Raw genomic sequence first — 17,619 nt, forward strand, 5'->3', positions numbered from 1 at the left:
CACTAGGGCAGACACGTTCCTACAAGGAGAGGCATGCAGTGCACTGTTTTGCCTAGTATAACCTGCAGAGCCCTATAGTAAAAGGTATGCAATGAGGCTGAAACTCAAAAAAGGGTTCTGATGAGTTTTGTATATTAACTGGCTACCTTGATTTGCATCTTTTTTTTATCCCTTTGGAACTCAGTCCAATCTTTGCAAAGGCAAAGATGATGATGATGATGATGATGATGATGATGATGATGATGATGATGATATGTATGTGTGCAGTATCCTTGACTTGTCTGTTGAGGTGTGAGCTTGTTTCAACACTTACTTGGTATCTTCTCCAGACTCTAACAGGTATACTAAATGTATAATATTGAAACATAATTTCTACTTTATCCACCTTCCCAACTACTGTAAGCAAACCAATTTCGCATCAATAATTAGTTTGACAATTTGTTCAGGCAAAAATTTAGGAGTTCTCTCCTCCCTTTCTATCACTGAAGTAAAATTCTCTCCTCTCCCACCCCTTTGTGCGACTACATTAATCTCTTCCCTGGTCAAAAATAATAACCCTATAGAGTTTCCTTGCTTCTTTTCTGAAAGTTCTATTCTTCATAGAGCAGTTAAGAGCAGTCATCTACAAAATGATTTTAATAACAGCATTCTTGTGTTTAAAATCCTCCAATGGATTCTATCTTAAAGAGAACAGAGCCCAGGGTAAGGAATACAAATTAGTGGTGGAGTACCTGCCTAATCTCTGAACACTAAAAGGGGGTGGGGAGGCGTCCAAACTCCTTGTATATTCTATAAGGTCCTATTAACTATGCCACCTTCTCTGCTTGGGATTTAATTTATGTGTGTGGTTTTTTGTTTTGTTTTTAAAAACAAAACAAAACAAAACTGTTTTTCTGTTGTAGCCTTGCCTAGAACAAACTATGTAGACCAGACTGGCCTCAAACTTGGAAATCTATCTCCTTCTGTCTCCTGAGTTCTGGGACTAAAGGCATGTGCCACCACTACCAGACTGGAATGTAATTTTAATCCCAAGAGTAATTTTAACACATGGCAAATACACATGCATCTTGGTGGCTTGTGTGAGGTACCTCTCTTCTTGGGATACATCCCTACTTGACTGAATTCTTCTCTTCCCCCAGGACTTATCAAAATAGTAACATTTCAGATAGACATTCCCTAAGGAGCTGCCCATCTTTGCTCCGTGCGTGTTAGCCATCACCTTTATTTTCCTTTTCTCTTTTGTCTGACCTGATCCTCTGTTTCATGTTGCTTGGTCTGTCCTCCAAACCAGAGTTCAAGTTTCAGTGAGGAAAGCACAAATGTACTACTTAATAATTGGTCATATCAGCCAATCAACACATTTTAATAATAAATGTATTATTTCCTGATTTCACTTTTTCAAAAGCAGTGTAACTTTTGGGGAGGCAGGGTTGAAACAGAGTTCAGTTCTTTTTTTTTTTTTTTTTTTTTTTCGGAGCTGGGGACCGAACCCAGGGCCTTGCGCTTCCTAGGCAAGCGCTCTACCACTGAGCTAAATCCCCAACCCCCAGAGTTCAGTTCTGTTTGTAGGCATTGAATTTGGGATCATCCTGCCTCCACCCACAACGGCCACCATGCCCAGCACACAAAAACTAGAACTTATACACATCACACCAGTATCTTATTAAACAAAACATATTTTAGATTCATTCTACAATTATCTTTAGAAACAAACCTCTCAATTAGTTTTATGAATTTCTGTTGAATTCTTACTCTGTACCCAAACAGAGTACCCTGTGGTTTTCTGTGTCAGGTAGTATAAAACAAAACCTTCCAGGATATGACAACTACAAACTATACTAGCCTTTTTCTATGCTTAGTGGATATTTCATTATCTGTGAACGTTGATACATTCAAGATTTTAAAAGTACACAATACTACTATTTAAAAATGCATTGTAGCTATTTTGATATTACTCTGAGTAGCTATGCAGAAAGGTTTCACTGTCGGACAAAGCCTAGGAACACAAGAGACAGAATGAATGCAGAGTGTGAACTAAGGGAGAGAGTGAATGCAGTGTGAACTGAAGGGACAAAGTGAATGCAGAGTGTGAACTGAAGGGACAGAGTGAATGCAGAGTGTGAACTGAAGGGACAGAGTGAATGCAGAGTATGAACTGAAGGGAGAGAGTGAATGCAGTGTGAACTGAAGGGACAGAGTGAATGCAGAGTGTGAACTGAAGGGACAGAGTGAATGCAGAGTGTGAACTGGAAGGTAGCATTGCTTAGTCGGACTCTGACATAGCAGCGTAGAACTGAAAGAAGGTATCATCTCGGAAGACTCAGCACCTGGAAACCCCTCTTTAGAGACAAGACCCCTAAAACCACTTGCCTTTTTCTTCTCAGTATCACCCTTGCTTGCTGTTTGTGAAGCACAAACGACTTACTAGTTTCCACAAATGTTTTACACTCCAACAGTCCCTCTCAACGACGGTTAAGAGGGAAAGACTTTAATTGTGAAAATGAATGCTGTCATTTCAAGATAATGCCCATACTTTAAAACTAAGCAAGGACTGGTGACTAAATCTGAGAGAAAGCTATATAAAGTTACTTTATGTACACTATCAATGGTATAAGAATGGGAAAAGGCAGAGTTTTAAATACCACTTTGTGTTTTCATGTCCTGTGACTATGCCTAGAGTAGGACATCTTAAACTGGAAATACTGTGTTATGTCAAACGCAGCATTATTTATTTTTATACTTACTGTCTGAAATTCTTGGGGAACGGCTTGGTCTGCACTCAGGTTACATACTTGCCTAGCTCTCTTCATAAGTTCCTTGCACTTCTGTAACAATCTCTGCCTATTGTCATCCAATTCAATAAACTGTTGCTGTTAAAAAAAATTTCAAAATGTTACTACTAAATCAGAGGTTTGTTGTATAAAGCAATCACATATTGAATAAATTGCTGAATTCTGATTATGAGAACCGTGTCTTCTGAACCATGACTTTTTTATAATAAAGGTGCATTAGCCTTTTATTATGAAGGTAAAAATTTAAACTTTAAAATATCAGAGCCAGTATCTCTCTAATATGTAAGAAACCTAAAGTTTACTCTTTTATAAATGTTTAATTTTAATGGAACATTATCATACACAGGCTTCACATAAGAAACATAGCATCCAATTATAAATTTTAAAATTACTTTTCAAATGTTTTCTCTATTTATCATTCATTCATGGACTTATTCATTTCCTAGCAGTTAATTAGCAAGATCCATGAGATGCCAATATTATATTCTGTATTAAGTACTGAGTGGTGAATATGGCAAGACCCACAGAACCATCATCATAACAGAAACAGACATTATCTACTGAGTACATGGGTGCTTCCCACCAAAGTTTTCTCTCCTTTCCCTACTCTCTGTCCCCACTCCATTTTGGGAAGGTAGGGCTGTAGAAGCAGGGTCTCATGTAGCCCAGGCTGGCTTTAAACTTGTTATGTTGCCAAGAGTGACCTTGAACTCCTGATCCTCCTGCTTCCCAAGTAAGGGGATTACAGTCACATAGCCCTATGCCTAGACCTTGCATCTTTTATTTCCCACAACACTACATAGTAACAGGCTCAAAAGAGGATGGAGAGATGGCTCACAACTACAGGTCTAGGGAATCCGCTGGGCTCCTTGTACATACACCCAAGCCCCTAATACATATATTTAAAAAGGCAAAGTTATTTATTTACTCATTCATCCAGTTGTTTATTTATTGACTTATTTATTTATGTTTCTCGAGACAGGATTTCTCTGTGTAGCCTTAACTGTCCCGGAACTAGCTCTGTAGACCAGGCTATCCACCAACCCAAAGATCTGCTTGTGCATCCTTCCCCACCCCCCAGTGCTGGAATTACAGGTGTGTACCACCACCACCAGGCCAGATAAAAGTATTTTTAAAAAACTAATTAAAAAAACCATTTGAGTTCACACATTTAAAGACTACTAACTCCCACATTCGTTCCTGCTTATAAGAAACCCTACCTACTCTGAGGTGAGAATGTATCTCCCAGAACAACAGAAGCTCCACCTGTAAAGTCTCACCAGCGTAACTGCCCAAACGTGAGTTAAAGCCCATGGAGCCTCAGTCCTACAGGTAACTGAGGAAAGCTGGGAGCAGAAGAGATGGCCCTACCCAGGGAAGAGAACAAAAATTGTTTCTCCAGTGTCAAATGGTCAGCCCCACAAACTTACATAAAAGCAATATATGTATATACTCAACAGGCTATATTTGGAAACACACACACACCAGATTTATATATGTGAGTATGTAAAAGTACATATATACATGCAGTAACAACTGATGAAAAAAAGGAGGCCATGAATCTGAAGGAGTGTGGAGGAGCATATGAAAGAATTTAGAGGGAAACAATGTAATTCTAACATACTCTCAAAAACAAACAAACTAAATTTAAAAATCAAAATGGGGTGGGGGAACACCTTATATTTGGAGAAAGGGTTTCCTGAATTATGGGCTCACCTTCAAACTTACTCTGTAGCCAAGGTTACCACTAGATGCCTCATCTTTCTGCTTCTACCTCACAAATGCTGCCACCATAAAGTACTGTTGCTTGTCCTATACAGCACATGCCCCTTTTGTCATAATAAATGCTTTTCAGTGAATGCAGTGTGGAGCATGTGTAAGTAAGAAATAGAATACAGGATGGAAGTCAGAGTGATCATGGAAGCTGTGCTAACTGCACAGCTTTAATGGGGAAAAATTACTAAGAACCAGTTATGGAAAAAATTTAAAGATAGATGATTATGAATATATAGACACAGAAGCCTCAAAGATACACTTGGCTAGTTAGTAACATAATATGACTGGAGGAGAGGCATCTATAAGGATATAAGAATTTAGCCTTACTAAGGTGGACAAAGGCCAGTCTTTGAAGTTTCATGTATGAGGATAAGGGTATCTACCCTATCTAATGCACTTCTAGACCAAGCATTATCACAGTCACTAGTACACACATCAGACTAGCTTAGGAAATGGGTTACCTTTCAGATGTGATTGAGAGGCGCCGAGAAACTTGCTCAATGCTATATGAGGAGGTTTCTAATAACAAAACCATGTTTATTTCACTCTGTAGAAAACTACAAACTAATTTCCCTAAAAAATACAATGAAAACAAACACCCAAAATACATATAAGTAAGACGTTAATGCCCTAGTCATACCTCAAATCTATGTGATTAACATTTCTAAAGGACTTGGAAAACTGTTATTAACAAGGTCGTTGGGTCATTTAGTTTGACAACAAACAATGAAGATAACAGAAAAAAAAAAAGGTTCTGTATTATATTGAACTAAAGTAAAAGTAAGCCTTTTTCTAATTACTAGCCTGAGAGAAATAAAATAAAGAAAACAAGTCAACGAAAAACTAGGTATGAATCTGAACAGAGATTTCTCAAAACAAAAAATTTAAAAGGCATTCAACATCCTTAGCATTCAGATAAATGAAAATTAAAACTATTTGAGATTCCATTTTAGCCCAGTTAGAAGGCTAAGATCAAGAAAATAACGGACAACAAATGCTGTTAAGAATATGGAGAAATGGGAACTCTCACTCACCATTTTGCAAACTGGTGTAGCCATTATGAAGTTCGTTGTAGAGAAGCTGTACCTAAAAAGCTAAAAACAGATCTACACATGACCTAGCCATGCTACTCCTGGGCGTATGTCCAAAGGACTTGCTATCCTATAAGAGAGACACTTGCTCAACTATGTTCATGACTGCTTTACTCGCAATAGCTAAGGATTGGAAGCAGTCTAGAATATCATCAGTGTATGGATGGATAACACGTTCTATTCAGTCATAAAGAAGAACAAAACCTGTAGGTAAATGGATAGACTATACTAGTGTACTACACTAAGGGAGGTGAATCAGACTGGGAAAGGCAAGTGCTGCCTGCACATTCTGCTTTATTTGGGGATCCCAGATCTAAACGCTTATATTGGAAATGTCTCTTTGGTTAAGAGCATTTGCTATTCTTGTAGAGTAATCTGGGCTGTTCCCAGTTCCCAAAACAAGGTTCACAGGCACACAAAGTACACATACATACATATAGGCATTCAAAGATATACACAAAGTTTTTTTTTTTTTTCCCTCTGTGTAGTCCTAGCTGTCTTAGAACTTGCTCTGTAGACCACCCTGGCCTCAAACTCGGAGATCTACATGTCTCTGCCTTCTGATTGCCACTACTGCCTGTCTTACAAAATAATAATAATAATAATAGTAATAATAATAAATAATAACCCAAACAGACAGAAACATTATTTTAAAAACTTAATACAAAATATAAGCTGTATGTATAAATTATGTAGAATTACGTCACACTGAGTGATAATGTTCCTTAAAAGACTATCTAACATATAAATATCCAGTGTCAGGCCAGATCCTCAAAACAACACGGATAGTTGTCACTGTCTTTCTCCCAGAACTTAAGGTTAGACACTATGAAGATACCATACACTTCGGACACAGGGCTTGGAAGAATTCTTAAAAGTATCCTCTTTGAAGATTAGCTCTCATACTATGGGAAGGAGCTATGCCTGCTGCCCAGGGAGAAAAGTATTCAAAAGTTCTATCCAGTTGCTAAATGTGTGAAGCACACAGTGATCAGCTGGGCAAGATATCCCCAGTGGTGTGATGATGACATTTTATATCATTGGGATAACAACAGCCATCTGACTGAACTTAAGGCCTGCTCAGTATGAGTGAACTCATGGCTGATACTGTAAGCCTAGACAACTACCCAGAGCTGGGGATGTTCCCCAGAGGAGAAATTACTACTGTCAGTCTTCTAAACTAAAGTAACTTCTCACTGTACTCTAGAGTAGCTGTTACCCTTCATCAAAAACGATTCTTTTTGCAGAAGCTGGAGGCTTCTACAGAGATCTATGATTTGTTAAAATGTAGAGTAAGTGAATCAGGAACGCACAGACCCATCAGCACATCTATAACACAACACTTATACCTCAACTTCAGAAGATGGAGTGGAAATATCTTTAGAACCAGAGGACTGGGATGTTTACTCTGAGGTACTGAAATGTGAGGAAGAATGCTATAGCCATAAAAATCTCAAAAATATGACTCTACAAAACGTATATAAGGAGCATATCAGTGGACATGTCAAAGAGGGTGGGAAAAATGCACAAGGCTCCACACCCAGATGAAGGCAAGCAGTCAAGCAACGGCTACTGAAGGGTGAGACCTCGTATAGGCTGTCCAATCTCAAGTGGTCAGTCCTAAATGTATGTATGTATGAACATCACCAAATGTACTCAGCATGTATGTATACACAGGCCACACACACAAAACACGTGTGTGTGTGTATGTATATATGTTTATGTATGTAACATACAATTATAAAAAATGAGGTGATGAAGTTGGAAGGGAATTGGGAAATACTAAAGAAGTTGGAAAGGAAGTAGAAACTATGGAAATACAGTGCATTCATGCATAAAATTCTTAAAAATTTTATTCAAAATAACCAAAGATATGGGGAGAGAGGAAATAGTCAAAGACAGTTCCATGGTGGCTAAATAAGAAAGGAGCCCTTGCAACGATTCTTGCTGATTTTTGTTAGTGGAACACAGAGAAAAAAAAGGAATACACACACACACACACACACACACACACACACACACGGAATATATTTTTATAAAAGATTAATCAAAAGGCTTTATTTGGATTCCTGGTCTTAAATAGTTAACTGAGTATAGAGAAAAAGGATGGCAAAATTTATAAAACATCTTTGATTAGTAGTTCAGAAAAAAATTACGTTAAGTATATATCTTAAACAATTATTACCTTTTCTCTGAAATTCTTTCTCTGGAAAGTTGAATTGTCTTAAAAGTTGTACAGAAATAGCCTGACTAATATTAAACAAGAAAAAACGTTTCCTGAAAGGACCTCTTGTGGAAGAAGAATGCTGTACATTCTCCTTTAATTGGGGATCCCAGATCTAAACGCTTAGATTAGAAATGTCTCTTTGGTTAAGAGCACTTGCTACTCCTTAAGGGTGACCGGGCTGTTCCCAGTACCCACACAAAGGCTCACAGGTACCTGTAACTCCAGGTGACAGACCCAATCAGGACATCTACAACACAACCCTTATACCCAAGGTTCAGAAGATGGACTGGAAATATAGGATCTCATGCCCTCTGAGGCTACCTGGCACACACAGGGCACATACATACATCCAGGCACTCACATATATACACAAAATACTTTTTTCTCTGCAACCCCCACTATTGCTAATGTGGTTTTTACAGAATCACTTTAAATTTGCTGACTTAGACATTCTAATATCTTTGACATACTTCCCCAACATCTACGCCAATGCATTTAGTCTACATTTAGGTTCAGAGTCATCTGGGATTGTATTTTGGTTTCATGCATGACAAAATCATGAAGGTTTACCTACATTATTTACACATACATTTCTTTTTCTAGATTTGGAATCAACTATTTTCCAATGAGCTATTTTAGTACAAAACAGTAGTTAGAGGCCATGCAGATGAAATGAAGAGATGTGTGGTTTGCTTTGGGTGTGACTTCCTCTTTTCCTACTGAAACAAGAGTCACTTTGTAGCACTACAGGTGTTCTCAAATTTACCCTGTGACCCAGCTCCTGAGTGTGGGCATTAAAGCCATGTACCACCATACTGGGCTTGTCCTCCCAGCCCCGTTTAGAGAAAACATATTGTGAAGTTATTCTGGTCATTTCCAACTCAAACTCTTTAGGGGTTTTATTAATTCACATCTTTATTTATACTGAAGCTGTTTCCTTATATTTTTGGTTGTAAGCCTAGCCTTTAACGGCTGAGTCATCTCTCCAGCCCTGAAGCTATTTTCTTTTAGGCTAAAACTGTAATGGCATAATTTATTTCTTCACTTTTACAAAAAGAAAATCACAGATATTAACAGTTTAATTACTGAAAACATGTAAAGATTCTCTTTGAAATTCTTAAGAATTGTTTAGAATCGATCTTTTTTTGGAATAACTTTTTTCTGTAAAGCTATGCTTCAAACTCAAAGATGTTAAAATTTACATTAAAAATTTTAGTAGAGAAATTATAGACATTTAACAGTAATAATCTTATTGATATTTCGCTATTTATTTGAGATGGGGGTCCATGCTGCCTATGCTAGTCTCAAACTCTTAAGCTCAAATGATCCTCCAGCCTCAGCCTCTTAAGTGCTGGGATTATAGTCACAAATCTGCCTGGCCTTAATTCTGTGTTTTGCAGCAGTAATTTTAGCACCTATATTTGTAAACAAAACATCCACTCAAGTTATACTGTGTCTGCTCTTAACACCTCTTCTTTGTGTATCACTCTATTTCTACAAGTACTTTACATGATATTTAGACTTCCCTCTAGCTTCTTGGGAGAAGAGTTATCTATTGGCTCCTCACAATAAATAATAGCAAAACAATCCTCACTTCCATGTCTGAGAGTATCAACTCATAATACTGATAGTATCTAAAAGACAACTAGCAAATACACGCCATTTTATTTGTAACTTTCACTCCTTTTCAGAGAATTTAGCTATATATTAGACTTACAACCACACAGTTAGTATATATGGAATGTAGTTCTTACTCCAGTATATTTTATTTTTCAAAGGAATTTGATTCTTAAGTCCAGACAATGCAAGCATTAGACTGTGGTCTAGTCCACAGGTTGTAGGATTTCTTGAACAGTCTCTCTCCATTTCAGCTCTTTTCTTGTTGGACTGCTGAGCTTTCCACCATTACCAGGGCCTCCTCTCTTTAGAGAAGAAACTCTGCTGGCAGTTTGTTCTGAAGTTCCTACTGACTGATGTTGCCAAATTATATTCTAGAGTTCTCACATGGAAATGAAGAATATGATTAGCTTTGAAAACCAATACCAAGAGATTATTTTTATTCAAGAATTCCTTGGATCACACCTGAGTTTATTTTAAGGGGGGGAAGGAGTTAGAATGCAATGGGTAAAGAAGTCATGGGCAATACCAGAAAAACCAATCTTATAAGTAGAAAGTTTTGAATCACATAATAGCACCACAACTTCCTAAACTTAAGACAGGAGGTCTGGATACTGAGTGCAACACACGACCAATGATGTGATCACGCTCATGTAATAGAAACTCAGTAGAACCCCTGCAGCCTGGTGGAGCTTCCTGCCTGGTAAACACAAAGAATTCTCAGGAGAGTGACACACTGCGATTTCTCATGAGAGAGCACAGAGACAGTTCAGGAGTCTCTCAGACATCGTTCTGCGTCTCTATGAAAAGTCAGTGTTGTTCAGAAGTCTGTGGTTTTTTAGTAACTCACTAACCATGAAGGGGTCATGGGAAAGCAGGGCTTTGTAGAAGATGGTCGAAAGTACATATGGCCTAGGATCCTTGAACTTAAAAAGCCAGTGTACTAAGAAAAGAGCAGTCCATTAGGATATTCCTTACAAATTGTTCAATTTGGTACTAACTGTATATGGTTAACATCAGAACAGAACTCTAAGACACCAATAGGGATTTCTCAAAGTTTAGTTTTATTACTGCGCAGGCCTAATATAATGGATGTTTAGAATACCAAGTGTTCTTCTATTCTTGAGAAAGTAATTTAGAGATTAATATACTAACAACAAAAACAAAAATAAAAAATAACTGTCACCATCACCTTGATACTTATCTTTAGAATTAAGTTTGTATATTATTTAATACTTCTTTCCTCTGCACAATTTTATCTTTTACTGCGAAATGCTAAAGTTATGGCTGAACTGTAGTGATTATTCATCTACCTACACTTATATCCTTCAAGTATTGCTTCCTCATTAACAAATAATTTAAGTTTTATTTTATTAATAATGATTATTATTGGGGCTGGGGATTTAGCTCAGTGGTAGAGCTCTTGCCTAGCAAGCGCAAGGCCCTGGGTTCGGTCCTCAGCTCCAAAAAAAAAAAAAAAAAAAAAAAAAAAGATTATAATTGTGCCCAAGAGCATAGGTGGACACACTAATTGTATGCAGTCAGCTTTCTCTTTCTGCCTTTTTCCAGGTTTGAGAGATTAAATTTTGGTCATTGCCATTTTGTGGCACGTGCTTTCTTCAATGAGCTACCTTGATGGCCTCTAAATTTGAAAATACATAATATACAACAGCTGGATACTGAAAATAACAGTAGGCGATGTATACTTTAAACTGGTTTGAGGTTGGACCTAAAACAAAAGAGAAAAATCTCTTACTTCTGTGACACGCAGCTGTGAGGAGGACGCCATGTAATCTGCTTCTAACTTGTTCTTCTCAGAGATCACTGTAGTATTTTGAAGAATCAAATCAACTTTTTGAATATGCAAAGAAGTGCATATCTAGAAATAAACAAGCCATAAGATTTTGTTTTTATGTTGTCTAATTTGCCTAAGTTTTACAACCATGAAAAATGCCACAGTTCTCTTCTTCAAAACAAAATTATGAATCATGAAAAATTAACATCTTCCTGTGATTGACATCTCCATCAAACAGTTAATATAAAACTATTTTTTAAAACTATTTAAAAAAGTCACTTCCTAAATATTTAGGTCATTTGAAAGAAAATAATTTAGCCCAGTGAGTTAACTTTTAAAATTCTCTGTAAGCATTAAAACCTAAACAGGCTAAAACTGATTAGAAAATCTCTTGCTTATTATCACCAAAGCAGAAAAACACTTTAAAGTGATTATTTCTCATAAAGTCCTCCAAATATTACTAAATTTTAGTATTTAGCAAGTGTTTTTTTTTTTAAAGTCAAAAATTAAGAAAAATATCTTACCTTTACAAGGCCCGTTAATTCAGTAACAAGTTTTGCTTTTTGAACATTTATTTCTTTTATTTTGGTACTTGCTTTTCGTTCTTCCTCTTCCAGATTGCAAGTATCCTGTTCCATCAGCCTTATACTGTATGACAGACACATGCAATGATGGAGAGATCAGAGCTAATAAACCAAGGGCCAAGTCCAAAGCCTTAAGTAATGATGGTAATCAGAAGTATAAATACTAGTTCCTAGATTAAGCACCTCCTAATACAATCAGTCAGGATCCAAACACATTGTAGACCTATACGACCAGCAAAGTCTAGTGTCAGTAATGTTGCTGATGCAGACTATGGAGTCACAAAGGAAGTTTGATTTCCCCACTGTTACTCTTCAAAAAGCAGAACTGGCAAGTTATACCTTGGAGCTTTAGTTTCATCTGTACACTGTAGATTAGAAAACGTCCTCCATCTAGAGAAACTTGAAGCAATCCCACTAAAATCAGGGACTAGACAAGGCTGCCCACTCTCTTCCCTACTTATTCAATATAGTTCTTGAAGTTCTAGCCAGAGCAATCAGACAACAAAAGGAGATCAAGGGGATACAGATTGGAAAAGAAGAAGTCAAAATATCACTATTTGCAGATGATATGATAGTATATTTAAGTGATCCCAAAAGTTCCACCAGAGAACTACTAAAGCTGATAAACAACTTCAGCATAGTGGCTGGGTATAAAATTAACTCAAATAAATCAGTAGCCTTCCTCTACACAAAAGAGAAACAAGCCGAGAAAGAATTAGGGAAACGACACCCTTCATAATAGTCCGAAATAATATAAAATACCTCAGTGTGACTTTAACCAAGCAAGTAAAAGATCTGTATGATAAGAACTTCAAGCCTCTGAAGAAAGAAATTGAAGAAGATCTCAAAAGATGGAAAGATCTCTCATGCTCATGCATTGGCAGGATTAATATAGTAAAAATGCCCATTTTACCAAAAGCGATTAACAGATTCAATGCAGTCCCCATTAAAATACCAATCCACTTCTTCAGAGAGTTAGACAGAACAATTTGTAAATTCATCTGGAATAACAAAAAACCCAGGATAGCTAAAACTATCCTCAACAATAAAAGGACTTCTGGGGGAATCACTATCCCTGAACTCAAGCAGTATTACAGAGCAATAGTGATAAAAACTGCATGGTATTGGTACAGAGACAGACAGATAGACCAGTGGAATAGAATTGAAGACCCAGAAATGAACCCACACACCTATGGTCACTTGATTTTTGACAAAGGAGCCAAAACCATCCAATGAAAAAAATGAAATAGCATTTTCAGCAAATGGTGCTGGTTCAACTGGAGGTCAGCATGTAGAAGAATGCAGATCGATCCATGCTTATCACCCTGTACAAAGCTTAAGTCCAAGTGGATCAAGGACCCCCACATCAAACCAGATACACTCAAACTAGTAGAAGAAAAACTGGGGAAGCATCTCGAACACATGGGCACTGGAGAAAATGTCCTGAACGAAACACCAATGGCTTATGCTCTAAGATCAAGAATCGACAAATGGGATCCAGAGCTAAACAAAGAATTCACAGCTGAGGAATGCCGAATAGCTGAGAAACACCTAAAGAAATGTTCAACATCTTTAGTCATAAGGGAAATGCAAATCAAAACAACCCTGAGATTTCACCTCACACCAGTGAGAATGGCTAAGATCAAAAACTCAGGTGAGGATGTGGAGAAAGAGGAACACTCCTCCATTGTTGGTGGGATTGCAGACTGGTACAACCATTCTGGAAATCAGTTTGGAGGTTCCTCAGAAAATTGGACATTGAACCACCTGAGGACCCAGCTATACCTCTCTTGGGCATATACCCAAAAGATGCCCCAATATATAACAAAGACACATGTTCCACTGTGTTCATAGCAGCCTTATTTATTAATAGCCAGAAGCTGGAAAGAACCCAGATGCCCTTCAACAGAGGAATGGATACAGAAAATGTGGTACATCTACACAATGGAATATTACTCAGCTACCAAAAACAATGACTTTATGAAATTCACAGGCAAATGGATGGAACTGGAAAATATCATCCTGAGTGAGGTAACCCAATCACAGAAAAACACACATGGTATGCACTCATTGATAAGTGGCTATTAGCCCAAATGCTTGAATTACCCTAGATGCCTAGAACAAATGAAACTCAAGACGGATGATCAAAATGCGAATGCTTCACTCCTTCTTTAAAAGAGGAACAAGAATACCCTTGGCAGTCTATGCTGTCATATTTACCAGCTCAACAACATAGCCTCGACAGTGGAACTGTAGCACTTTCATATTAGAGGAGATCAGTAATTGTCTGATTGGACTTAAGGCCCGCTCAGTAGGAGACATTTCACTCCTGGTATTATAAACCTGGACGAACTGTACCACAACTGCAGTTTGAACATTGATACTAAAACTTTAGAAATTACTATAAACTGCTGCTGACGTCCCACAACTGAACTCGTAGACACTCACTCATGCCACGTGGTTTTGAACTCCCATCTAGAGTTACAAGGTACCTTGCCAGCTTGGAGCTAATTTTCTGTTCCAGTTGTCTTTTCTTGGTTTTTCTTTCAAGAAGCTCCTTCTTCTTCAGCCTTAGCTCATTGTCTTTGAGCTCGAGATGCCTGTTTGTATCCCGCAAGGCTACCAATCCTGAGTCCACTGCTTCCAGCTTTCTATTAATTTCCTTTGGAATATTAAAAATTGTTAACAAAACTGTTTAAAGTTCCAAAGTCTTGACATTGTCATAACTAAGTCAAGGGAACCAACCTTTAGCTGTTCTTCCAAGTGTCTCCTTTGCTCTAGGTCCACAGTGACAGTGAGGAACTGGGCTACTTTCAGAGATGTATTACTAGAGATAACTTTATTGGAATAGAAAGAAGTTTTTAACACATACTTTTCTTCTGCTGTATAAATCTGTTTTAATCGAGTTTCTTGTATTACCTGTAATGTAAAGCAGGAATTCATAAACATTTAATAAAAACATAATTTATGCTTTAAATGACTAAAGAATTAAGAACAAAAACCAGGAGAATTCTAGAAGAACAATATATCCCACTTAATACAACCTATCCAACATCTCTTAAAATGTGGTCCATGTACCTTGTATAAACGTTTTGGAAGGACAAGTGACCAGTGCTGAACTATTCTATCTCAGCTAAACCGTTCATGCTTTCCTCCCCTTCACTGCACTGTTCAAAGGTACATAACTTCAGACTTACTTTTTCCATGTTTACAATACCAGATGAAAATACTTTTCATGGAGTTCAGAGTTTTTAATTTGACCTTGGCTCTTCAATCATTTTTCTTCACTTATATAAGAGTTTTACAAATGAAAACATTCTAAACACTTCTAAACATCATTAGATCAGATTGTCTACTATCAATAGGCTGTTGTGATTCCCACCCCATCCCCCAGTCTCTGAAGTTTCATAATCAACACTATTAATACTTCTTTTACTAGAGAAATTCCTAGCCTAAATAAAGAGGTAAGACCCTTTAAGCATAATAAATAAATAGTGTATAAGCTGGCATCCTAAATCTTGAGTTAATTTGAAATAAAAAGAATTCTCATGAAACAAGTTTTAACTGGGAATTGAACTGACACAGAATAGTAAGGGAAGGCATTCCTAGCAAAGGACCTTTCAAGATAAGGGAGCCAACAGACAACAGAACCAAAAGAGTTTCAAACATGAATGGGAGGAAGCTGCAGTGCCACCCTCTTAGAATCTCAGCAGTTGGCATGGAGAAGAGGACTAGGAGTTCAAGGTCATTCTTGGCTGCATGGTACATCTGGGGATAGCCTGAGCTAAGATATCTCAAAAAGTATCCTCCCTCAAAAAAGGGGAAACAATCCAAAGAATAGCCAATAACTTCTGTTAAAGACCTGAAATGTTGCCAGGCATGGTGTAGTCCTGGTTGGCCTGGAATTCACTCTGTAGACCAGGCTAGTCTTGAACTTAGAGATGTGCCTGCTTTTGTCTCCCGAGTGTGGGGGATTAAAGGCGTGTACCATTATGCCCAGCTGAAAAGTATACTTTCACATACTGCATGTTGATCTCCTAACGATATAATTTCTCATTCATTCACTCAATATTAATACATAATTTTTCTTTCAAGACAGGGTTTCTCTGTGCATCACTGACTGTCCTAGAACTCCCTCTGTAGACCAGGCTGTCCTTGAACTCAGAGATCCATCTGCCTCTGCCTCCAGAATGCTGGGATTACAAGTGTATAAACCACTGCCTGGCATGACATCACTTTTAGCCAAAAGCACAAGCAACTGCTTACGAGTAACTATTTTTTGCAAAATAAGTTGGTTAGAAATGTCATTGTGTCTATTAGTGAAGTAAATTTACAGTCGTAAATGCTGACATCAGAACATCTGTATGGTGGTTATTAGAAAATGAGATCACTATCATGAACTACGGGGAAGTCTGTAATTAATTCTTAGCTCACACACAGTATCAAAATGTAAACTTAGTATGGAAAACAAACAACTAGCCCAAGCTGGGTGTGTTGTTGCACAAGTGCAACAAGTGTAACCTTAGCATCAGAGAGGCTGAGTAAGAAGAGAAAGAAATTCAAGTCCAGGCTCAGCTACACAGTAAGTTCAAGGAAGCCTGGGAACATGGTGCTCTGTCTCATAGGACAAAACAACCAAACCTTCACCCATACCCATGAGCACACACACATCCACACCCACATCGACACACTCACAACACACATACTTACACTCACACATCCACATACACAAACACACACTACCCCCAAACCCCCTCCAAAACCCCCCCACACCCACTACCCTAAAAGAGCTGGCTGGTTCTAAGAGAGATTTGGTCTGTCCCTGCTTGCAAAAAAACTACTGGATGTATCTGCTTAAAAATAAAATTAAATTAAAAGAAAAAAGATGAAAAGTGGTCATTTGTGTATGGAGATAGTCTTCCACAAAGGCTTTAAGAAGGTAAAAAACTTACCAGAATAGACCTATATCCCAGTATAGTATTCTATACTTGAACGACTATCTAGGATGCAAGACTTTATCAAGTGAAGTAGAATCACCTAAGAACAGCCAGGCATTACAGATTTTAGCTTTATTCAATTCCTCTAAAATAAAAGTATTTATTAACTTGTTCTAGGTAACTTTCTCACTTTTGTTATAAAATATTATTTAATAGTCACAGTTTTACGACATATCACAACTTAACATACAGAGAGTTTCTACACCTTTACATTCTTACCCGTTCAATTCTTTCTCGGGTCCTTTCAGTTCCCACAGGAACTTCATGAATATGATATTGGCAGCAAAGGTAACTCATCACAGGATCGGGTGCATCAAATAACTCTCGAAGGTATGAAAAAAAGCCATACTGTCTGAAAAGAAAAGTGCTGATTTGGTTTTTCTTTTAAAGAGATGGTTCAGCAGATGAAATGCTTACCTGGTAAGTACAACAAAAGCATGTAGGTGCAGTGGACTGGAGCTCAAACCCTATAACCCACACGAAACTGCAGGCAAGGTGGCACTGGTTTATAATCCTAATGGGGAGTTGGACAGTAGATCACTGAGATCTTTGGTTCTTTTTTTTTTTTTTTTTTTTTTCAGAGCTGGGGACCGAACCCAGGGCCTTGCGCTTCCTAGGTAAGCGCTCTACCACTGAGCTAAATCCCCAGCCCCGATCACTGAGATCTTAAGCAACACAGTCTGCCCCACTTGGTAAATTCCAGGACAGTAGGAGATTTTTTTCCTTTCCCCAACACCAAC

At 37.8% G+C, this 17,619-nt stretch overlaps 1 protein-coding gene across 3 annotated transcripts in view; it reads right to left on the reverse strand.

The window, feature by feature from the left end:
* Window positions 1-17,619, reverse strand: part of Smc5 (structural maintenance of chromosomes 5) — a 64,634-nt gene that overhangs the window by 12,858 nt on the left and 34,157 nt on the right. For all 3 annotated transcript variants that reach the window (NM_001106357.2, NM_001438179.1, NM_001438178.1), the window contains 6 exon segments: window positions 2,745-2,870; window positions 11,260-11,382; window positions 11,823-11,946; window positions 14,375-14,544; window positions 14,628-14,801; window positions 17,099-17,231. In NM_001106357.2, the coding sequence (NP_001099827.1) occupies window positions 2,745-2,870; window positions 11,260-11,382; window positions 11,823-11,946; window positions 14,375-14,544; window positions 14,628-14,801; window positions 17,099-17,231 (850 nt within the window).

Source organism: Rattus norvegicus, chromosome 1 (assembly GCF_021556685.1).
Source record: "Rattus norvegicus strain SHRSP/BbbUtx chromosome 1, alternate assembly SHRSP_T2T, whole genome shotgun sequence".
NCBI lineage: Eukaryota > Metazoa > Chordata > Mammalia > Rodentia > Muridae > Rattus > Rattus norvegicus.